Here is a 19933-nt window from a genome sequence, read left to right as displayed (position 1 = left end):
CATCAGGCATCTGCTGTGTCCCCGCATGCCCAGATCCCTGCCACAGCGCAACCTCCCTGGAGGAATGACATCCAGTGCTCAAGGGGAAATAAGTTAGAGGTAGTTTATGTCTGTCTTTTCGTTCTGGCGAACACGGTTTTAGGAGGATTTTACTGTACTGTGGTATGCTCTCTCTTTTGCCAATATTAAAAATAAGAAAGACAGGCCTGTTTGATTTGCTGAAGGATTTGTACAATAGGGTTTCTAGTCAGTGGAGCCTCCCATGTTTAAATATGACCCCGACTTCATGTCTGCCACATATAGCAATTAAACCGGTTCAGCAGCATAGGGGGGTGAAGTGAGTGGTAGGAGAGAAAAACATTGCAGCAGGTGCCAAGTGGCAGGGAGAATGTGGGCACGGGGTGGACTGATGGAGCTTACAGGGGCCTGTGCTTTCCTCGCTGGGCAGCCTGGGCCACCCGCTTTACTTCGCTGACCCAGGGACCACAGGCTCACATAGACACAGACCTACACTACCAACTGGGGCCTGAGTCACAGAAGACAGAAATTTCCCCTGGCTACTGAAGCAGGAAAGGGAGTTTTGCAAGAAGATGGAGTAAGGCATAGGCAGGTGGAGGGTGCTGACCCGGGAAACAAGCAGCCAGCCAGCCACGACAGCAGTGGCAGCTGGAGCTCACCAGACAGACTAGCCACTAGGGAGGCTGGGGCTGGTGCCTCTCCCTGAAGCTTTGCTGGTAGACTCTGGCCTCCTGTAATCTCTGCCAACAATCCCTGGGTCCCTGCAGCTCCAAAGATGTAACGTCCAGGACCACCCACGTGTTGCTGTCTGACTGCTGGGGGAGCCTTTGCAAGGAGGGCATGAGCCTTCAGCTAACCTGGTGGGAAGCCGGCCTGCTTGTACAGCTGTCACAGGTCGGGGACAGAGATCAGGGACACGTTGGAAACAGAATCTTAAAAGAGCTCCTCAAATCAGAAAACTGGGCTGACCCTAAAGATGGCATTCTCCGGGGTGAATGCATAGTGCCGAGTTCAGACCACGTGATCCTGACAGTGGGCAGCGCCTGCAGAGAGCAAGCTCGGACAGACAGGGAGGGGTAGTGGCAGGTGGTCAGCCACAGACAGGCGCGGGGACGCTGGTGTTCCCTCTAGGCTGGACCCAGGAGGAGGCAATGCCCAGGAGAGGGGCTCCACTGCTCCTCCCCAGCTCTTCAAGTTACATTTCCTCCCTCTCTCCCTCCCTGCCTCTCTCTGTCTCTTTTCTTTTCTTTTCTTTCTTTTCTTTCTTGCCTCACTCTGTTGCCCAGGCTGGAGTGCAGTGGCACCACCTCACCTCACTGCAATCTCCACCTCCCCGGTTCAAGCAATTCTCCTGCCTCAGCCTCCCAAGTAGCTGGGATTACAGATATCGACCACCACGCCCAGCTAATTTTTTTGTTTTTTTTTTTTTGTTTTTTGGTTTTTTTGAAACAGAGTCTCGCTCTGTCATCCAGGCTGGAGTGTGGTGGCGCAATCTCGGCTCACTGCAAGCTCCGCCTCCCAGGTTCTCGCCATTCTCCTGCCTCAGCCTCCCGAGTAGCTGGGACTATAGGTGCCCGCCACCTCGCCCAGCTAATTCTTTTGTATTTTTAGTAGAGACGGGGTTTCACTGTGTTAGCCAGGATGGTATCTATCTCCTGACCTCGTGATCCGCCTGCCTCGGCCTCCCAAGTGCTGGGATTACAGGCTTGAGCCACCACGCCCGGCCTTTTGTATTTTTAATAGAGACGGAGTTTCACCATGTTGGCCAAGCTGGTTTTGAACTCCTGACCTCAAGTGATCCACCTGCCTCGGCCTCCCAAAGTGCTAGGATTACAGGTGTGAACCACCATGGCTGGCCTTGCGTTACATTTTCATGGGGACTTGGGGCAATTGGAAGTGCATCCACGGCACTTGCAGACTGGTGATCTTGAAATGATAGCGTGTGGGAGAGGCGTGGGCTTCCTTTAAGGGCCGCCAGAGCCAGGACAGGGGTGCCTTGTGCTGTGACATAAGGAAGCTCCCCTACCAGGATAGACAGAACAGCTGCCAAAGAGGCGGAGCCAGGCAGGGGCCACAGGCCTGTGAAGGTCTCAGCAGAGCCCCCAGGAGAGTCCGACTTGCTGCAAGCGGAGCCCATGGCTCTGCAGTTCCAGGAGAACTGTTTGTGCCCCTTGCCCCACTGCCTGCCAGCTGCCCCCAAAAAGGACCAGAGGATCAGAGTAGCCCCATTCCAGACGAGGCGCGGGCACCATGCTGTCGCCATCTGCTGCCCCTCTTTCCATCTTTCCATCTGACTTCCTGCGTGGCCCAGCATCCGGGCTGCCTAGGGCCGAGGGAGACCTGGAGAGCCGTTGAAAACAACAACTGGCAGCACGTGGGCATGCGTTTGGCGCGCACAGAAACTCACACGGAACAGACAGGGAGCGGGAGGTGAGCAGAGCTGCCTGTATTTCTCTTACCCCCCGAGGAAATTGGGGTTCAAAGGTGTAAAGCACCTTGTGTGTTGGCCCCAGGAGTGAAGCAGGAGGGGCCAGCCTCCAGGAGGACCGGCACAGTTGGGTGAGGGACAGGGGAGCCGAGAGTGCAGGGTGCGGTCAGGACCTGGGGTGGCCAAGCAGCGTGAGGTGAGCCCAGAGCCCCAAGGTCTCTGAGATGCTGCACAGAGGGGCATTGAAAGGAGCCAGGATGGCTTTGCAGACGCTGCCGCCGAGGAAAGTCCTGTACTACTAGCCATGGTCAACCCTACCGTGTTCTTCGACATTGCCGTCGACGGCGAGCCTTTGGGCCGCGTCTCCTTTGAGCTGTTTGCAGACAAGGTTCCAAAGACAGCAGAAAATTTTCGTGCTCTGAGCACTGGAGAGAAAGGATTTGGTTATAAGGGTTCCTGCTTTCACAGAATTATTCCAGGGTTTATGTGTCAGGGTGGTGACTTCACACGCCATAATGGCACTGGTGGCAAGTCCATCTATGGGGAGAAATTTGAAGATGAGAACTTCATCCTGAAGCATACAGGTCCTGGCATCTTGTCCATGGCAAATGCTGGACCCAACACAAATGGTTCCCAGTTTTTCATCTGCACTGCCAAGACTGAGTGGTTGGATGGCAAGCATGTGGTCTTTGGCAAAGTGAAAGAAGGCATGAATATTGTGGAGGCCATGGAGCGCTTTGGGTCCAGGAATGGCAAGACCAGCAAGAAGATCACCATTGCTGACTGTGGACAACTCGAATAAGTTTGACTTGTGTTTTATCTTAACCACCAGACCATTCCTTCTGTAGCTCAGGAGAGCACCCCTCCACCCCATTTGCTCGCAGTATCCTAGAATCTTTGTGCTCTCGCTGCAGTTCCCTTTGGGTTCCATGTTTTCCTTGTTCTCTCCCATGCCTAGCTGGATTGCAGAGTTAAGTTTATGATTATGAAATAAAAACTAAGTAACAATTGTCAAAAAAAAAAAAAAAAAAAAAAGAAAGGAGCCAGGATTTGAGGAGGAGAAGGGAGGAGGGGGAGGAAGGCTCTTGTGCAGACCTAAGGTGTGGGGAGGGGATGTTCATTGACCCCCCCAACTCTCCCCCGCAGGACTCTGGCCAGGCGCCACCCTGGAGGCAGCAGAGCGAGGAAGGTCTAGTGGGGATACGTGAGGGTGATGCCTTCAGAGAGCTCTGCTGTACACCTGTTGCTTCCCACCCTCAATCACACCTCTGGGGCCTGGGAGCTGCTGGGGACACATTGACTGGAAGGGGCTTGGGGGCACAAGGAGTGAGAACCGGAGAAGGGCGGGGCAGCCCAGGGATTGGCAGAGCTGGCCTCAGAAGCTACTGGTCCCACTGAGATTCAAGTACCCCTGCCTCTTCCCCAAGTTACAGACAGAGTGAAGACAGAGGCAGGATTCAAGCCCAGAGCCCGGGCACTGCCCTCATTCCCTGACTGGAGTGTATTCCTGGCAGGGTGGCCTGGAAGGGAGCCCCCTAGCACACCAGCTGACCTACTTCTGCCTGGACTGAGAAGCCAGTCCTACATCACTCAACCTGAACACAGGGGAGGCAGGGCAAGAGGCAGGAGGATCCTCCTGTGACCAGGACCACCCCCAGGGCCCGTGCTGCGGCAAGGACCCCTGCCTCATTGTGCCCCATCTCCCCACATCTGCACGTGGACAGGACTGAGGTTGCCCCGTGTAAGGAACGTGGAGGCTCCAGGCTGGGAGAACGTGGAGAGCCTCCGAGCCTGGCTCTGCTGCCTAACGCTGGAGCAAGTCACCTCACCCTCCTGGCCTCAGTGTTCTCATCTGTGAAGGGGGCTGATGATAGTGCCAGCCCTCAAAGCTGTTGTCTGTGTCACCCTTGGCCTTCAGTGTCATGGTCGTGAAGCCCACTCACCCCTGACCTCGATGAGAGGGCCAGGTATGTTTATCAGCACTTTTGGGATAATGATCCTCCCCTCCCACGGTGACTGTGAGGGGCGTGAGTGTGGCCAGCGTGCAGCCGAGAAAACAGATGTGAGCCCTCTCACTTAGGAAGGGAAGGTGGCACCGGCAGGCAGGACTCCTTGTGGGCACCTGTTGAGGGGCCTCACCGGGCTGCATGGCCTCAAGGGTAAGGATCAGGGCTGCTTTCATTGACTCATCTACAGTGTATGGTTATTTCCAATCAACTCAATACAGCATTCATTTGAAAAATGTTTCAGGCATTGATAACAGTCTGCTTTACCCGCCCTCAGAGGAATGTTGGAAATAAATCAACAAACAGAAAATTACAAGATAGGTTAAAGTGCTATTAAGGTAAAACGTTCAGGGCCGAAGGAGGGAAGAATGACTGAGTGGCCAGGGAAGTCCCCACTGAGCCCTTGAGGCTGAGAGGCTTGCGGAGGTCCAGGGAAAGAGGGTCGCTGTAGGGGGTAAGTGCAAAGGCCCTGGGGCCACAGCAAGTTTAGCGAGGCAGAAAACTCACATACACGGCCGCACTGTAGGGAACACAGATGAAGGTAGGGGAGATGGGGTAGAAGCCAGGGTGGGGCAGAGCAAGAGGGTCCTGGAAGCGGGGAAGGAATGTGGAGGACCCTAAGGGCCGTGGGAGGCCTCTGAGCTGGCAGGGGAGGAAGCAGAACTTTTTTTTTCTTTTGAAACGGAGTCTCGCTCTGTCCCCCAGGCTGGAGTGCAGTGGCTCGATCTCGGCTCAGTGTAAACTCTGCCTCCCGGGTTCACGCCATTCTCCTGCCTCAGCCTCCCAAGTAGCTGGGACTACAGCCACTCGCCACCGCGCCCGGCTAGTTTTTTGTATTTTTAGTAGGGATGGAGTTTCACCGTGTTAGCCAGGATGGTCTGGATCTCCTGACCTCGTGATCCACCCGCCTCGGCCTCCCAAAGTGCTGGGATTATAGGTGTGAGCCACCGCACCCCACCAGGAAGCAGAATTTTGGAGACTCATCAGGAGGCCTCAGGGGAGAGGGCGGTGGTGGGAGTGACTGCGGGACTGAGGTGCATTTTGAATGAGGTCCCTTTAACAGGAAATGCTGGTGGATTGGGTGTGTGGTGTGGGGTTTGGGAAAGGGAGGACCGGGTTTTTGTTTTTGTTTTTGTTTTGAGACAGAGTCTCGCTCTGTCGCCCAGGCTGGAGTGCAGTGGCGCGGGTCTCAGATCTCGGCTCACTGCAAACTCCGCCTCTCAGGTTCATGCCATTCTCCTGCCTCAGCCTCCCGAGTAGCTGGGACTACAGGCGCCGTCACCACACCCAGCTAATTTTTTGTATTTTTAGTAGAGACGGGGTTTCACCGTGTTAGCCAGGATGGTCTCGATCTCCTGACCTTGTGATGCGCCCACCTCAGCCTCCCAAAGTGCTGGGATTACAGGCGTGAGCCACCGCACCCGGCCTTTTTTTTTTTTTTTTTTTTGAGACAGAGTCTTAATCTGTCACCCAGGCTGGAGTGCAGTGGCACGATCTTGGCTCACTGCAACCTCGACTCCCAGGTTCAGATGATTATCCTGCCTTAGCCTCCCGGGTAGCTGGGACTACAGGCATGTGCCACCACGCCCGGCTAATTTTTTACTTTTAGTAGAGACAGGGTTTCAACATGTTGGCCAAGCTTTTCTCGAACTCCTGACCTCAGTTGATCCGCCTGCCTCGGCCTCCCAGAGCGCTGGAATTACAGGTGTGAGCCACCACACCCAGCCTGGTTTTTTTTCTGATTCAGTAGAGGGTGGTAGTGCAGGTAGATGGAAGGAGGCCCGGGAAGGCGCCCTTGGGTGGCATGGGGACGAGAACTCAATTTTGGACATGTGAAGTTTGGGGTGCCTATGCTGTGTCCAGTCCCAGGGGACTCAGAGGGCACGCGAGCAGGCACTCTGCCCTCATGGAACTCGAAGTGGGCAGATTGGGGATAGGGATCAGGAAGTGTGTGGGGCTGGGGGCCCAGTGGCTGTGTGGAAGGCCTGTGAGCCTCGCCCTGCGTCCAGGCCCGGCACACAGGAGGATTTGATATCAGCTCAGCCTTAGGGAACTCAGGGTCCCCTCCTGGCCGACGTGCCCCGTGCACATGGCCCTGATTCTTGCCCCTCTGAAGGTGCTCACTGCTGTGGGATGCCACACCGGCCTTGCTGTTCTCTGCTCCTGGAATGTTCTCTGCCCCCTCCCACCTCTGCTCCCCTGTGTCAAAGCAAGCCTCTGCTCAGCCTCCAGGCTCAGCTCTAGGCCCAGCCTCCAGATGGGGCTTCACCTGCCCTGAGGAGGGATCCTCTGTTTTGGTCCACAGGAGCCCTGCACCCCACCCTGCACTGACTCAGCTGCCTCTCAAAGGGCTGGGCTTCCTGGGCGTGGGGTAGGCCTGAGTCATGGATGTGCAGGCCCTGCATCTGTCCCTGGCCCGAGGCTTCAGGGCAGGTGGATGCTGACGTCAGGGAGCACCAGGAGCAGCACTCTGGCTCCTGCAATAAGCAAGGCCATCTGTACTGAGGCCCCACTTGCCACAGAGGAGCCCTCAGAGCTCACCAGTCCTCAGAAACCCTGTTTAGGAGGAGCAGGGGCCACCATGGGCACAGGGAGGTCTGGTGCCAGGAGGAGGAAGGAGCTGCATCAGAGAAACACTTGAATCCATCTTGCAAGCGCTCTTTGAAAGTGTCTTACAAGTGCTGCCTAGGAACGTGTCTTTCGGATGCAGACAGCTGCACGAGCCCTTCAACCTGACCCACTGAGGCACAGAGGCCTGCAGCAGCGACAGCCGACTCCCACACCGCCTCACCCACCCCACCATCCGCCCTGCACCGATCCCAGCCCCCACTGCATCAATCATCACCTGACCAGAAAGGGTCCTGTGGTGTAATGGCTAGCAGTCTGGACTCTGAAGCATCACCTGACCCCCAGGTGGGCGTCATTGTCTGTAAACACACCCAAATGACAGGCTGAGCTCCCTGGGCCTGGGCACCTCCCCTGGCACAATGGAGGCCTCCCACTCCATTATCAGACATGTTCTGAATCAGGCCCTTTGGCAGACAAATATTCAAGCCAACCCCTGAACAAACAGGAGCCACATCTGCTCTTCCCTCAGAGGGCTCCCAGTCAAACAGGAGACAAACACCCTGCAGGGGCCCAGAGGCCTTTCTAGAGGAGGGGGCCTCCCCCACAGATGCTCGAAGTGACACAGATGCACACACTGTGCCACCCATGCAGGACATACCCCCTTCCCCAACCCCCTGGCCTGCACATTTGGCATTTCCAGATTTCTAGGAACTGATGGCTCTGTGCATCCTGAGCCAATCCAGCTCCCAGCCTCGAAGACATCCTGGTGGGAGGCAGTCGGAAGCTCTGCCTCGGAGGCCTTCTCACGCCCACCTTCAGTCAAACTTGCTTCTGCTGAAGAACTTCGTGTGTCTTCCTTCTGGGCAGGAGGTCACACTTGAGAGCACGGGAGCCGTGCCTGTCCCCCAGGAATGTGGTTCTGGGTAGAATTGCAGGCTCAGGGGCCCGGGGTAGGAGAGCACTGACTGTACCCACACAGACACGGTCACTGGGGCCCTGGGGAAAGCTGGGCCAGGCCCTGCTGCGGGGACGACCACACTTCCCAAAGGGCTGGGAAGCCATGCCCAGCAGGAGGCCATGCTCTAGCTCCCTTGGGCAGGGCTGGCTGCAAGGAGGGTGAAGCCGGGTGCCCAGAGAAGAGGAGGACTCAGCACCAGGACAACCAGCTCGGCGCATTAATACACACTCCTCTCCCACTTCTCCCCAATCCTGAAAAACCTCAAAGGAGCCTCTGTGCCGCTCCCTGAGGTCATGACTCACGAACCATGTTCGGTGCAGGGAAAAGAAAAGCATCCGTCGTCTCTGGCCAGCACCGCAGACTGTTCAAAGAGAAAGAAAAACAGGAATGCGAAGGAAGAAAGGAGGAAAACGACAGAGCCAGCAGAGTCTTTATTTGGGAACAATGGGGACCTTCTTTTCTGTCTTTGCTGTGGGAACCCCCCAGCCAGGAGCAGAGTGGGGGCATCTCAGGGAACCCCCACATCTTTGCCTCCACCCTCACCCCCTACCCAGAGAAGTCACTGGGGGTCAGGACAGCGGAGGAGGAGCCAGGAGGGACAAGCCTAGGCCTGGTGGGGAGGGGTCGCAGGCGTGCCAGGGCTGCAGGAAGGACCCTGGAGCTCAGCTGAGGGAGATGTGCCTCTTTGGGGGCTGCCTGCGGCGGGTGGGAGATGGGGTCCGCAGTAGCCTGGTGTGCAGGACCCTTTCCCTCAGCCTTCCCTGCCCCTCCTACCAACCAGTCAGGCTGGGAATACCCTGCTTTCTGCCCCAGCTCCTGCAGCAGGGGCTGCTGTGGGATGTCTGGGTCACAGGTGACTTTTAGCAAGGAGAGAGGACCACAGCTAAGGGCGGACAGGTGAGGACGTGTTCCTGGGAGCTAGCCTTTGAGTCAAGGTCTGACCATGACGAGGAGTCAGTGACAGCAGGACTCCCCAGCAGGCTGGGTGGGGCCCCTCAGATGTGGAGTCCCTTGGGTGCAGAAAGGAGCTGGCCACAGGGGCGCTAAAAGACGTGGGCTCCGAGGCCTGGCCAGCACTGGCTGTGGGGCTCAAGGAAAGTGACTGACCCCTCTGTGCCTCGGTTTGCTCACCTGTAAAACAGGGCAGCCATGTACCTGCCTGCTGGGCTGCTGTGAGCGCGACCGGGTGAACATGTGTGGGGGCTGTGGCAGGAGCTGCGGTGGCCCGATTCAGCTCCTCCTCCAGCGCCTGGGCGGAGTGAGTGTGGATGAAAGAGTTAAAGGCAGTCAGCTTTGTCTACGGCCACACCGCCCTGAAGGTGCCCGATCTCGTCTGATCACGGAACACAGTCAGCTTTGACACCCAACCTGCTGCCAGTGGCCACCTCTGGGGAGAGGCTCTTCCCTGCACGTACCTTTGTGTGTCTATGTTCACTCATTACTGCTTTTATAAGTGACACCAGTACGAGGAAGTGGGACCTCCTGCTGGCAGTGCAGGATGTCCCGGCTCGTGACTGGTCCTGGGCTTTTCCCAGCGACCTGCTCACCTTCTTCCTTCCATCCAGAATCCTCAGCAGCCCTCTGATGGGAGTGATAATGAAAAGAGGATTTATTAAAACCTGGGCTTGGGGGTGCTTCCTGCCTCCTGTTGCTGAAGTGAGGCTCAGAGCGTGAGCAGGTGAGACGAGGCACATGCGGCTCACGTCACTGAGACATCAGCGTCATTTTGCACAGTGCTGTGTCTGCGCTATCCCTGAGTTATCAGCTACCCCTGCCGAGCGGGTTGGGAAAGCGACATGCCATCCACGCCTGTGCATCCTGCACCTGTGCCAGGCAGACTGTGACACAAAGCCAGGGTGATGGTGAGTGTGGAGCGGTCCTGGGGGCCTCCAGGGTGCAGCAGCAACAGAAGCGGAGCCCGACTGTGAGGCAGGGCCCCCGAGGAGAGACGGAGAGCACATCAGACTCCCGGCTCACGGGAGGGGACCCTAAAGGGGGACACGGGGGCAGCAGGCCAGCCTGGGAGCCAGGGCCAGGCTGGGGTGGGGAGAGGACGGCTGGGCCGGAAGGCGCCAGTCTCCAGGGTGACGCTGGTCTCAAAGCAAGAGGCCATAATGGGCTTTTGTGTGCAGCAGATGGGGGGAGTGTGTTCCCAGGGGAGAAAGGGGTGGAGGCAGGAGCTGACGGCAGGAAAGAAAGGGCCATAAAACATGGCAGGGATGCCCTCCTCGCACCCTCACTAGGCAACAAATGGCTTTTACCCCAGACCTAGGCCGGGGGCTGCATGCTCTGAATAGGGGACTGGCTGGGGGCTCTGGGGCCTGAGAGAAGCACCCCACTGGGGTGGAGCAGGTTTGCAGGCCTGCAGCCTTGTTCCCATGGCAGGACCTTCTCCCTCCTGGGTGAGAGGCAGAAGATGCCAGGTGTAGTTGGAGGGAAGAGTGATTCGGAGCCAGAAGCCCAGTTCTCTGAGCGCTGCCTCCTCCCGCCCCGTGGCCGCCCAGGCTGTGGGTTCTGTGAATTCTGTGTCCCATCTCAGGGGCAGGCTTCGCTCTGAAGGGGGCATTGGTTCTCGGGGGTGGCCCTGCCTGGCCCTGGCCACGCCTGCCTGTGTTTCAAGGTGAGGCCACTCGGGGTGGGCGAGGGCCCCTTTGACGGGCAGACAGCATGAGGGAGGGGAACCCTGCAGCGGGGCAGTGTCCTGCATGCTGGGCCTGGTGCCCACACACACCTGCTTTCTGAAAAAGAGGCTGAGGAGCCTGTGGGGAGGAGGCGAGGATCCCTCAGAAATCTCCAGGATTTCTCTCAGACCCCAGCAAAAGGCTTGTGCTGGGCCAGCCTTTGTGGGCTGGGGAATCCCAGCCCCATCTCCCTTGTAGGACAGGCTGCAGGCTGAGCCGGAGCTCAGTGCTTTGGTGCAAAACCTGGGCAGGGGATGGGCAGGCAGCCCTGCAGCATGGCCCACCCACCACGAGGTAACCCCTGAACATTGCACCTGGACAAGCTCCATCCTGTGGCCCATGCCAGCCTGCGGGACGGACACTGGGTCCCTGTGCTTGGGAGCCAGGCCAAGGCAGCTCTGAGCAATGGGATATGCAGGGAGAAATCAGTTTGCAGACCTGCGGTGCCTGGCTCCTGGCCACTGTGATTGTGTGCCTGTGTGAGACGCCTTTACAGAGGGCACAGTGTGTGCATGTGTGTGTGTGTGGTGTGCGTGTGTGAATCACTCCTGCTTACACACAAAAGCTCAGAGCTCCAGCAAAACAAAAAGACTGAATGAGGTCCATCCCACGGGGGGCACTTGGGAGCCTTTGGGTCTCGGTGACTCATCTCCCACAGGCAGCAGGAAAAAAAGAGATTCAGGCGTTTCCACACAGTGTGTTTACGTCATTGTGAATCAATGATCTTCCACGTGAAACATCAAAATTTTCTTTTTTTGAGACGGAGTCTCGCTCTGTCACCCAGGCTGGAGTGCAGTGGCCGGATCTCCGCTCACTTCTAGCTCCTCCTCCCGGGTTCACACCATTCTCCTGCCTCAGCCTCCCGAGTAGCTGGGACTACAGGCGCCTGCCACTACACCCGGCTAATTTTTTGTATTTTTAGTAGAGACGGGGTTTCACCATGTTAACCAGGATGGTCTCGATCTCCTGACCTCGTGATCCGCCCGCTTCAGCCTCCCAAAGTGCTGGGATTAGCCACCGCGCCCGGCCCACAATTTTCAAAATAGGAATCAGTTTAGCAGACGTGTGTGAGTTCACAAGAACCTTTAGGTTTTCATGGAAGAAACAGGCCTGGTGGATGGGCCGTAGCTGCCCAGGATGTCCCGTTCTGTGTGTGTGTGCAGGCCCTGTGGGCAACGTGGGGTACCGGCTGCAGAGGGCACTGAGCTGGGACAGCTAGGTGCTGGCTGGCCCCGTGGGCCTTCTGACGGCTCCTCTCCAGGGGCTCAGATGCGTGGGTTCCACTGTAGGCCAGGGACCGAGTAGCACTTCACCTGCATCAGTGGCCCATTTCAGAGATGAGGAGACAGAGGCTCAGAAGTTACCCCCTCCAACGTGTCAGGATTCAAACTGCATGAAGAGAGCTGTTTTCTGAATCCAAGGCGGGGCGGTCATGGGGATCTCTCAGGGGGCAGCCAGGTCACTGAGGTGTTGGTGTGGCTGTGTGTGGCTGTGGGGGAGTGCAGTTGGGACTGAGTGGTTGGAGGGAAGGCCCAGGGCATGTCCCCGCCCGAGTACAGGAACGTGCTGGGTGGGCGGGAACTGCAGAGCCAGGGCCGGCGTGTGCTTGTGACTCTAAGTTCCCCTCACCCGAGACCTGGGACCACAGGCCTCCCACACCGTCTCAGAAGGTTCCGTGGGGAACTGGGGGACTGAATGGGCGTTGTGAGTGAGTGAACGTGAAGCAGACACTCTGGGCCTGGCAGTGCTGGCTGCTCTCTTGGCCACCCTCCCCAGGTGTACTGTGCCGGGTGTATTAAGTCTGCAAAGCCAGGAAATGGCAGAGCCAGGACTTCCCCGGGCCCAGGGTGACCCCAAAGGCTCATAATGTGGTGCCAGAGACCAAGGGGAGTGACACCAGCTCAGGCACTGGGAGCATCACAGCGAGGGGCAGGTGACACGGACCTGGCAAAGAAGACAGAGAGAGCTAAGGAGAGGCCGGCCTAGCTCCCCACACAGATGTTGCCTGGAAATGAGGTGAGAACTCCATGACCCAGCAGGAGGAATTCCCGCCCCTTCGCAGGAAGCTCAGAGCCAGAGGGGCCTCAAAGGGGGTTTTCTCTGCTCCCTCCCAGCCAGACCCCAGTGTCTTCCAGGGGAGGGCAGCCCTAGTGGTCTGTCCACCCAAAGCCTGCTCCAGGCTGGCTGCCAGCCAATCCTGCCCAAGTGTTGGCTGGCGGCTTTCAGGGCTGCCCCACAACCCCCTGCTACTCTCATCCTCATTGACAGCTGCAGCCTCCAGGGATTCCACACCTTCCCCGGCACGCAGATTCCAGGGGCACCAACTCTCCACAGGAGCCAGCCTGGCCATCCCTCCCCAGGCTGTCCCTGCCCCTGAGAGTAAATCCCTTCCTCAATCTCACCCCCAAACTCCGCGTGCCTGCCCTGCAGGTCCAGCAGCGCCTCACAGGGGCAGACACCCGAGAACACCGTGCGGCTGGGAGGACACGTCTTCATCTCCTTGGATAGGCAGGTGGGCCAGACCCACCCTGAGCTGGGGCCTGAAAGGTGCAGGAGGAAGCAGAGAGCTGCCCTGGGGTGGAGGGGAGGCCACTCCTCAGAGCAGCACAGCCCAGGTAGGTCAGGGTCCTACAGAGTCAGCTGGCATCCCGCTGAAGCCTGGATGCTGACAGACCAGCAGGGCGTGCAGGCCGAGGGCACCCATGCCTGTGGCTGAGACCCCTCAGTGTAGACGGCTTTCCTCCAGTTGGAATCTGAGCCACTGCTGGGAGCCAGGGCTTGCCAAGGGCGGAGCCCTGCTTAGATGGGTGGGCTGCATCAGAGTGTGCACACACTCACAGGCAGGGTGCACGCGCCTCATCACCCTAACCCAGCACACCGTGGGAGGTGCAAGTTATTAACACAGGGACCTCAGGTGCCAACTGAGTGTGCTGGGACCAGGGCGCCTGGCCCCCGCTGATAGACCTTCGCTTGGCATCTGTTAACTGTTAGTTAACAAACAATCTCAACGGTGATCTAGGACATTTAGTTTTCCAACAATAGCAGGGGAATTCCTCCCCACCGCTCTCCCTCTCTCCCTTCTTCCCTGCTGACTTGAGGCCCCAGCTCAAGGAGAGCAAAGACACCAGCCTCACGCTTGATGATGACCCTGTTTGGCTCACGGTCACCTATTAGCGAGCAGCCCATGTCCACATGTGAACAGGCACATGCACACACACTTCCAGCCCCACAGGCACCTGTGCACAGGGGACCCAGCCCCTCTCTGATGTGCAGGGTCACCCTCCCCGGGGGCTGCCCTGCTGAGGTTTGGGGAGCAATGCAGGTGTGTCCGACCCAACAAGAGCTGGCGTCTCTCCCGGCCCTCCCCATGCACCCTCCCCTGACCCTCCCTCTGTATCCTCTAGCTTCCCCACCACTCCCCCTTGCTGATTTAACCCGTGGCTGCCAGAACAGGGCTCAGCGCCAGGTAGCAAAAGCAATGGGTTCAGGGCACCAGCCACACACCTGAAAAACCTGCCTCCTCAGGGCAGCATTTCCAGCGGCAGAGAACAGTTGTTCAGAACAGCCGTCTTCTCGGGCAGTGGGTGTTAGGAAGTTCACATTTATCCTGGACTTCACCTTGTGCATAAGGCCTCATGTTTCAACTCAGAGCCACAGGCTTTTCATAACCTATTCTGGGGAAGGAAACAGCCACTGAATTGAAAGTCAGTTCTTTTACAAGCAAGAGTCTTTTTCACCTGGTCCAGTGTGAGGTCATCAAGAGCCAGGCATTTCATTTCTCTCCACTTGTTAATTGTCATTTCACTTCACTTGGTGATATTAAGAGCTTGGACTCTTCATATGATATCATGTCATATATCATATCATATCATATCATATCATATCAATCAAAGCCCAGCTCTGACATATATTTACTGTGCGATCTGGAGCAAATTGCTTAACCTCTCTGAGCTTCAGTTGCCTTACCTGTGAAATAGGAATAATAGCAATACGTACCTTATAGGACTGTTGTGAGGGCTAAAATAGACAATGAATTTAAAGTAAAAGTTCCACGCAGAATCTTAAAAATCAAACTCATAGTAACAGAGTAGAACGGTGGTTTCTAGAGGCTGGAGTGGGGGACGTGAGGAGATGTGGGTCAGAGCTACAAACTTGCGGTCACGGGATGAGTAACTTCTGGGGATGTAAGGTACAGCGTGGTGACTCCAGCTAATGACAATGTATTGTTTACTTGAAATGGACTAAGAGGATAGATCTTACATGTTCTCACCACAAAAAAAAGGGTGCCTGTGAGGCAGTGGACACATTCATTGCCTGATTGTGGTCATTACTTGCCAGTGTATGTGTGGATCAAATCATCACATCGTACATCTTAAATGTACACACTTTTATTGATGAATTACACCTCAGTTGAGCTGGGAGAAAAAGACAAGCCCCGCCCGTGCTGACCACACTATTGCTCCATTTCATCTGATGTGACCGTCTCTTCCCCAGTTCCCGACCGCCATCCTACCCGCTGTTCACTCAGATGGACCCCCAAATCGCTCAGGCGGCTGTCTCCAAGGGCTGGGATGGAGAGATATATATACCTAAAGATAATCACGGGCCCCAGGTGCAGGTCGGCCTGAAGGAGTCCACCCTGGCCCTGCTGTGCATCCTTGGGGAGCCCCTTCCCTGGGCCGCAGAGGGGGTGCCTCCCCAGCCTCTGAGGACGCATGCTGGGCCCCACGCTGGAAGGGCTTTGTCTGAGGGCTCTGGAAGCAAATTTGTCATCGCCAGCGGTGGCCCCAGGCCACATTCTTTCTCCTGCTAAGGAAAGTTGGCATCCAACTGTGGTGTTTTCTTTCACCCAGCACAGCCTGTTCGTTCTGCAGCTCTGGGAGGAACATCGTATTTTCTGCGTGGGGCCTGTGTTTCTGTGAGCGCACAGAGGAAAGGGACACGATGATTTCACTCCCCTCGTCTAGCTGTGATTCGGTTTCCTCAGCAATTTACCCAGCCGAGCGCTACGGGTGGGGCCTGGTTGTCTCTTACAGGCAGCAGCTCGCAGCAGCCGGAGGTGCTAGGCATGAACCCGCCCTCTGCTGGGAGCAGCACACGGAGATGGTCACAACAGCCGAGCTGCAGGCCCGCTGCCACGCCACGCTGCTCTGACCCATTGGGTGGCTGAAGACCAACCCCAGCGTGGGACAGTGGTGGGCCTGGCCCCTCATGGCTGGCCAGGTGTCAGGGGTGCCCAGGTCTCCTGGCTCTGTGCCTATGGGCCCCCAGACTCCCCCTCCAGCTCTGGCCTGTGTCTGCCAGGGTAGCGAGAAGCTGCGGCATCCCGGCTGGGCCTGGGGCTGGCGGGCTCGGGTGGCTGGAAGGAGGTTGAGCTACGGGCAGCCTTCTTGCTCTGGCTGCTGCTTAACCCTTAGCTTTCCTAGGGCCTTGTGGGCAGAGACCCAGTCACCTAACTATGAGGGCTTCCACGTTTTTTGCATGGAGTGGATGCCCGTTGTTTCTGGGCCAGTCATACACTCTCATGAGTTATTTCTCTCCATCTCCCGCTGCATGCTGCTCATGAGTACTTGTTTACACCCTGTGGAAAGCACCGTGAGGACCACCAGAAGGCAGGCAAGCAGAAGAGGGCCAGGTCCTGTTGGCAAGGACTGAGTCTAGAGGGAGGGAAGCAGCGAAGCACATCTTAAGGACCCTCGAAAACCTTCCCCCTCATGTGTTGCACTCAGCCCAGACAGACTCCAAGTTGGGCAGCTTTACTCAGCTTACAGAAGAGGGGACCGGGCGCTACACATCCTGGCACCACTGGGGAGACCTGGCCTAGAGGAGGCGAGCACAGGGGAAGTGGCGCCCAGCAGCTCTGCCCACTCAGAGGGTGCTCAAAAGGGGGCCAGGCGAGGCAGCAGGCCTGGGCTGACAGCGGGCGGGGCACACTGGTGAGGTGGAGGAAAGGCTCCGGGGTCGGCAGGCTCCCTGGCACTGCCCTGGTTTCCCAACGGTGTCTCTTTTCCTAGAGTTCCGAGCTGGGATGTGAGCTGCGCTCACTGGAGGCCTCACGGACGGGACCTCTTCCCCCTCATTTTCAGGCCAACACGCAGGAAGGCCGAGGCCAGCAGGGCCTCTCACGGCCCCCAACAAAAGCCAGCTGTGCTGTCTCCACGGGAACAGGCTTAGAACGAGAGTGGGGGTCCACTGTCCTCAACCCTGATCCTCGGCTCGGGGCACTCCACTCCTAGCAGCTGCTGCCAGCTCAGGAGACATCACGGGGCTGTGCACACACCCCAGTCCCAGAAGGGCTCTGGGCGGTGTGGGGCACTCAGACCTTCACCAGGGTCAGCCCTGCACAGGACGGACTCAAAGAGGAAATGCTTCCTTCCCTTTGCACTCTCCTCTCCACATCCTCCCGTGCTCCAGCCACGTCGGTTCCTGCCTCAGGGCCTTTGCACCTGCTGTTCCTTCTGCTGAATGATCTGCCCTCAAATCACTGCAGGGCTGTCTCTTTCTTGCCATTCAGGACCCAACTCAAATGCCCGGGCCTTCCCTGGACACCCTGTCTAAGCCCCTCCTCCAATGTCTTTGTCCTTCTCTGTCACAACGCACTATCTTTCTACACAGCACTTAGCAGTATCTAGGATTATCACATAGATTTGTACTATTTCAAGCAGCCTACAAAGTATAATTAATACTATTAACATAACAAACACCCACTTACCCATCACCCGGCTTTGTCAAATCGTTGTGTCATTTGCCCTCTTTGCTTCAGAGGTTTTTCTTTAAAGAAATAAAACATGGGCTGGGCGTGGTGGCTCACGCCTGTAATCCCAGCACTTTGGGAGGCCCAGGCGGGCGGATCACGAGGTCAGGAGATCGAGACCATCCTGGCTAACACGGTGAAACCTGTCTCTACTAAAAAAATACAAAAAATTAGCCGGGCGTGGCGGTGGGCCCCTGTAGTCCCCGCTACTCGGGAGGCTGAGGCAGGAGAATGGTGTGAACCCGGGAGGCAGAGGTTGCAGTGAGCTGCGATCGCACCACTGCACTCCAGCCTGGGCGACAAAGCGAAACTGTCTCAAAAAACAAAACCAAAAAGAGAAAGAAAGAAAGAAGGAAAGAAGGAAAGAAGGAAAGAAAGAAAGAAAGAAAGAAAGAAAGAAAGAAAGAAAGAAAGAAAGACAGAAAGAAAGACAGACAGAAAGAAAGAAAGAAAGAAAGAAAGAAAGAAAGAAAGAAAGAAAGAAAGAAAGAAAGAAAAGAAAGAAAGAAAAACAAACAAACAAGGGCCGGGCGTGGTGACTCACGCCTGTAATCCCAGCACTTTGGGGGACTGAGGCTGGCAGATCACCTGAGCTCAGGAGTTCGAGTTCGAGGCAACATGGTGAAACCCCGTCTCTACTAAAACACAAAAAATTAACCAGACGTGGTGATGTGAGCCTGTAATCCTAGCTATTTGGGAGGCTGAGGCATGAGACTGGCTTGAGCCTGAGAGGCAGAGATTGCGGTGAGCCAAGATTGCACCACTGCATTCCAGCCTGAGTGACAGAGTGAGACTGTCTCACAAAAAAAAGAAAAAAAGAAAAGAGAAAGAAAGAGAGAGAGAGAGGGAGGGAGGGAGGGAGGGAGGGAAGAAGGAAGGAAGGAAGGAAGGAAGGAAGGAAGGAAGGAAGGAAGGAAGGAAGGAAGGAAGGAAGGAAGGAAGGAAGGAAGGAGGGAAGGAAGGAAAGAAGGAAAAAAAAAATGAATAGAGATGAATTAAGTCCCTGCCCGCCATGGACCCCTTCCTAATCTTATTTCCCTCCCTCCCATTCCTTTCCTTGCAGAAGTAAACAGATTCTGAATTTTGGTCTGTTATTCCCACTCCTGTCCTGTGAGCTGGGAGTAAAATTGCCCAGCTTGGTGGTTGTCTGAGCTGAGCGGAAATGCATGTATGAGGTGTAAGGCATTCGTAAGTGTATTCCTTATGGACATACTTAGTCCATAGAAAGGTATAGTGTTGTTTTGTAGGTGTTTTAAAATCTATACACAGTTTCATTGTCTAATTATAATTCTGCCACTTAGGTTTTTACTCTGTATTTTGTGTTTGAGATTCATTCAGGTGGATGATTGTAGCCCTAGCTCATTTTGTTTTTGCTATCCTATAACATTTTATTTCAGTGACATATAATAATTTGTTTATCTTTCCTCCCACTGATAGAAATTTACATTGTTTCTAATTCTTTGGTCCACAAACATTGCTTATTTGTTACTTCCTTCTATGTGAGATTTAGTCTGGGAAAAGATCTATTAGTGAAATTACTAATCATGTTTATGTATGTTTTTAAATTTACTGTTGTTACCAAATTGCTCATCTAAGTGGTGGTGACCAATTATAGTCCCAGGTGTGGCAAATGAGAGTCCCTGTTGCTGCACAACTGCTGTAGACCTCAGTTCAAATGGAATGCTTTTTAATATTCGCCCTGCAGACAGATGCTATGTGGCATCTATTAAATTTGCATTTGCAAGGTTACTAGTGGGTTAATCATGTTGTCTGTGTTTATTAGCCGGTCTAGTTTCATTTTTGCACATTGTTCTAGTGGAGTGTTTGTTTGTTTTTCGGATTAATTTATAGCCATTACATATTATGAGTAATTTCACTGCCGGTTTTTTGTATTGCAAATATGTACTCCCCGTTTGCAGCTTGTTTTCTCTTTCTTCTTGAGTCAATTTTGGTAATTTTAATATTTCTAAACAATTATCCATGTCATCTACCTTTATAAAATTATTGCTGCTAGGCCAGGTGCGGTGGCTCACGCCTGTAATCCCAGCACTTTGGGAGGCCGAGGCGGGCGGATCACAAGGTCAGAAGATCGAGCCCATCCTGGCTAACACGGTGAAACCCTGTCTCCACTAAAAATACAAAAAAATTAGCCGGGCGTGGTGGCGGTGCCTGTAGTCCCAGCTACTCAGGAGGCGGAGCTTGCAGTGAGCTGAGATGGCGCCACTGCACTCCAACCTGGGCAACAGAGGGAGACTCCATCTCAAAAAAAAAAAAAAAGATTGTTGCTGCTAATGTTAATCATAGTATTCTCTCATTCTCCCATGAGTTTTTTCCCCCTTCCCCCTTCCCCCTCCCCCTCCCCCTCCCCTCTTCCCCCCTCCCCTCATCCCCCCTCCCCCCTTCCCCCTCCCCTCTTCCCCCCTCTCCCCTTCCCCCTCCCCTCTTCCCTCCCTTTCCCCGCCTCCCTTCTCCCTTCTCCCCCTCTCCCCCTCTCCCTTCCCTCCCTCCACTCCCCCCGCT

General features: G+C 55.6%; 1 protein-coding gene and 1 long non-coding RNA gene across 3 annotated transcripts in view; both read left to right on the top strand.

Moving 5' to 3' along the window:
- Nucleotides 1-2699: 2699 nt before the first annotated feature.
- Nucleotides 2700-3454, top strand: LOC126932726 (peptidyl-prolyl cis-trans isomerase A). Its single transcript, XM_050751826.1, has one exon. The coding sequence runs from the start codon at nt 2751-2753 to the stop codon at nt 3246-3248; it is 498 nt and encodes a 165-aa protein (XP_050607783.1). The 5' UTR covers nt 2700-2750; the 3' UTR covers nt 3249-3454.
- Nucleotides 3455-9690: 6236 nt separating this feature from the next.
- Nucleotides 9691-19933, top strand: part of LOC126932730 (uncharacterized) — a 24080-nt gene continuing 13837 nt past the window's right edge. For both annotated transcript variants that reach the window (XR_007718292.1, XR_007718291.1), the window contains exon 1: nt 9691-9840. This is a non-coding gene — a long non-coding RNA (uncharacterized LOC126932730). The remainder of the gene's footprint in view (nt 9841-19933) is intronic.

The sequence above is a fragment of the Macaca thibetana genome, chromosome 12 (assembly GCF_024542745.1).
Source record: "Macaca thibetana thibetana isolate TM-01 chromosome 12, ASM2454274v1, whole genome shotgun sequence".
Lineage (NCBI taxonomy): Eukaryota > Metazoa > Chordata > Mammalia > Primates > Cercopithecidae > Macaca > Macaca thibetana.
This window is presented reverse-complemented; position numbering and strand designations above follow the sequence as displayed.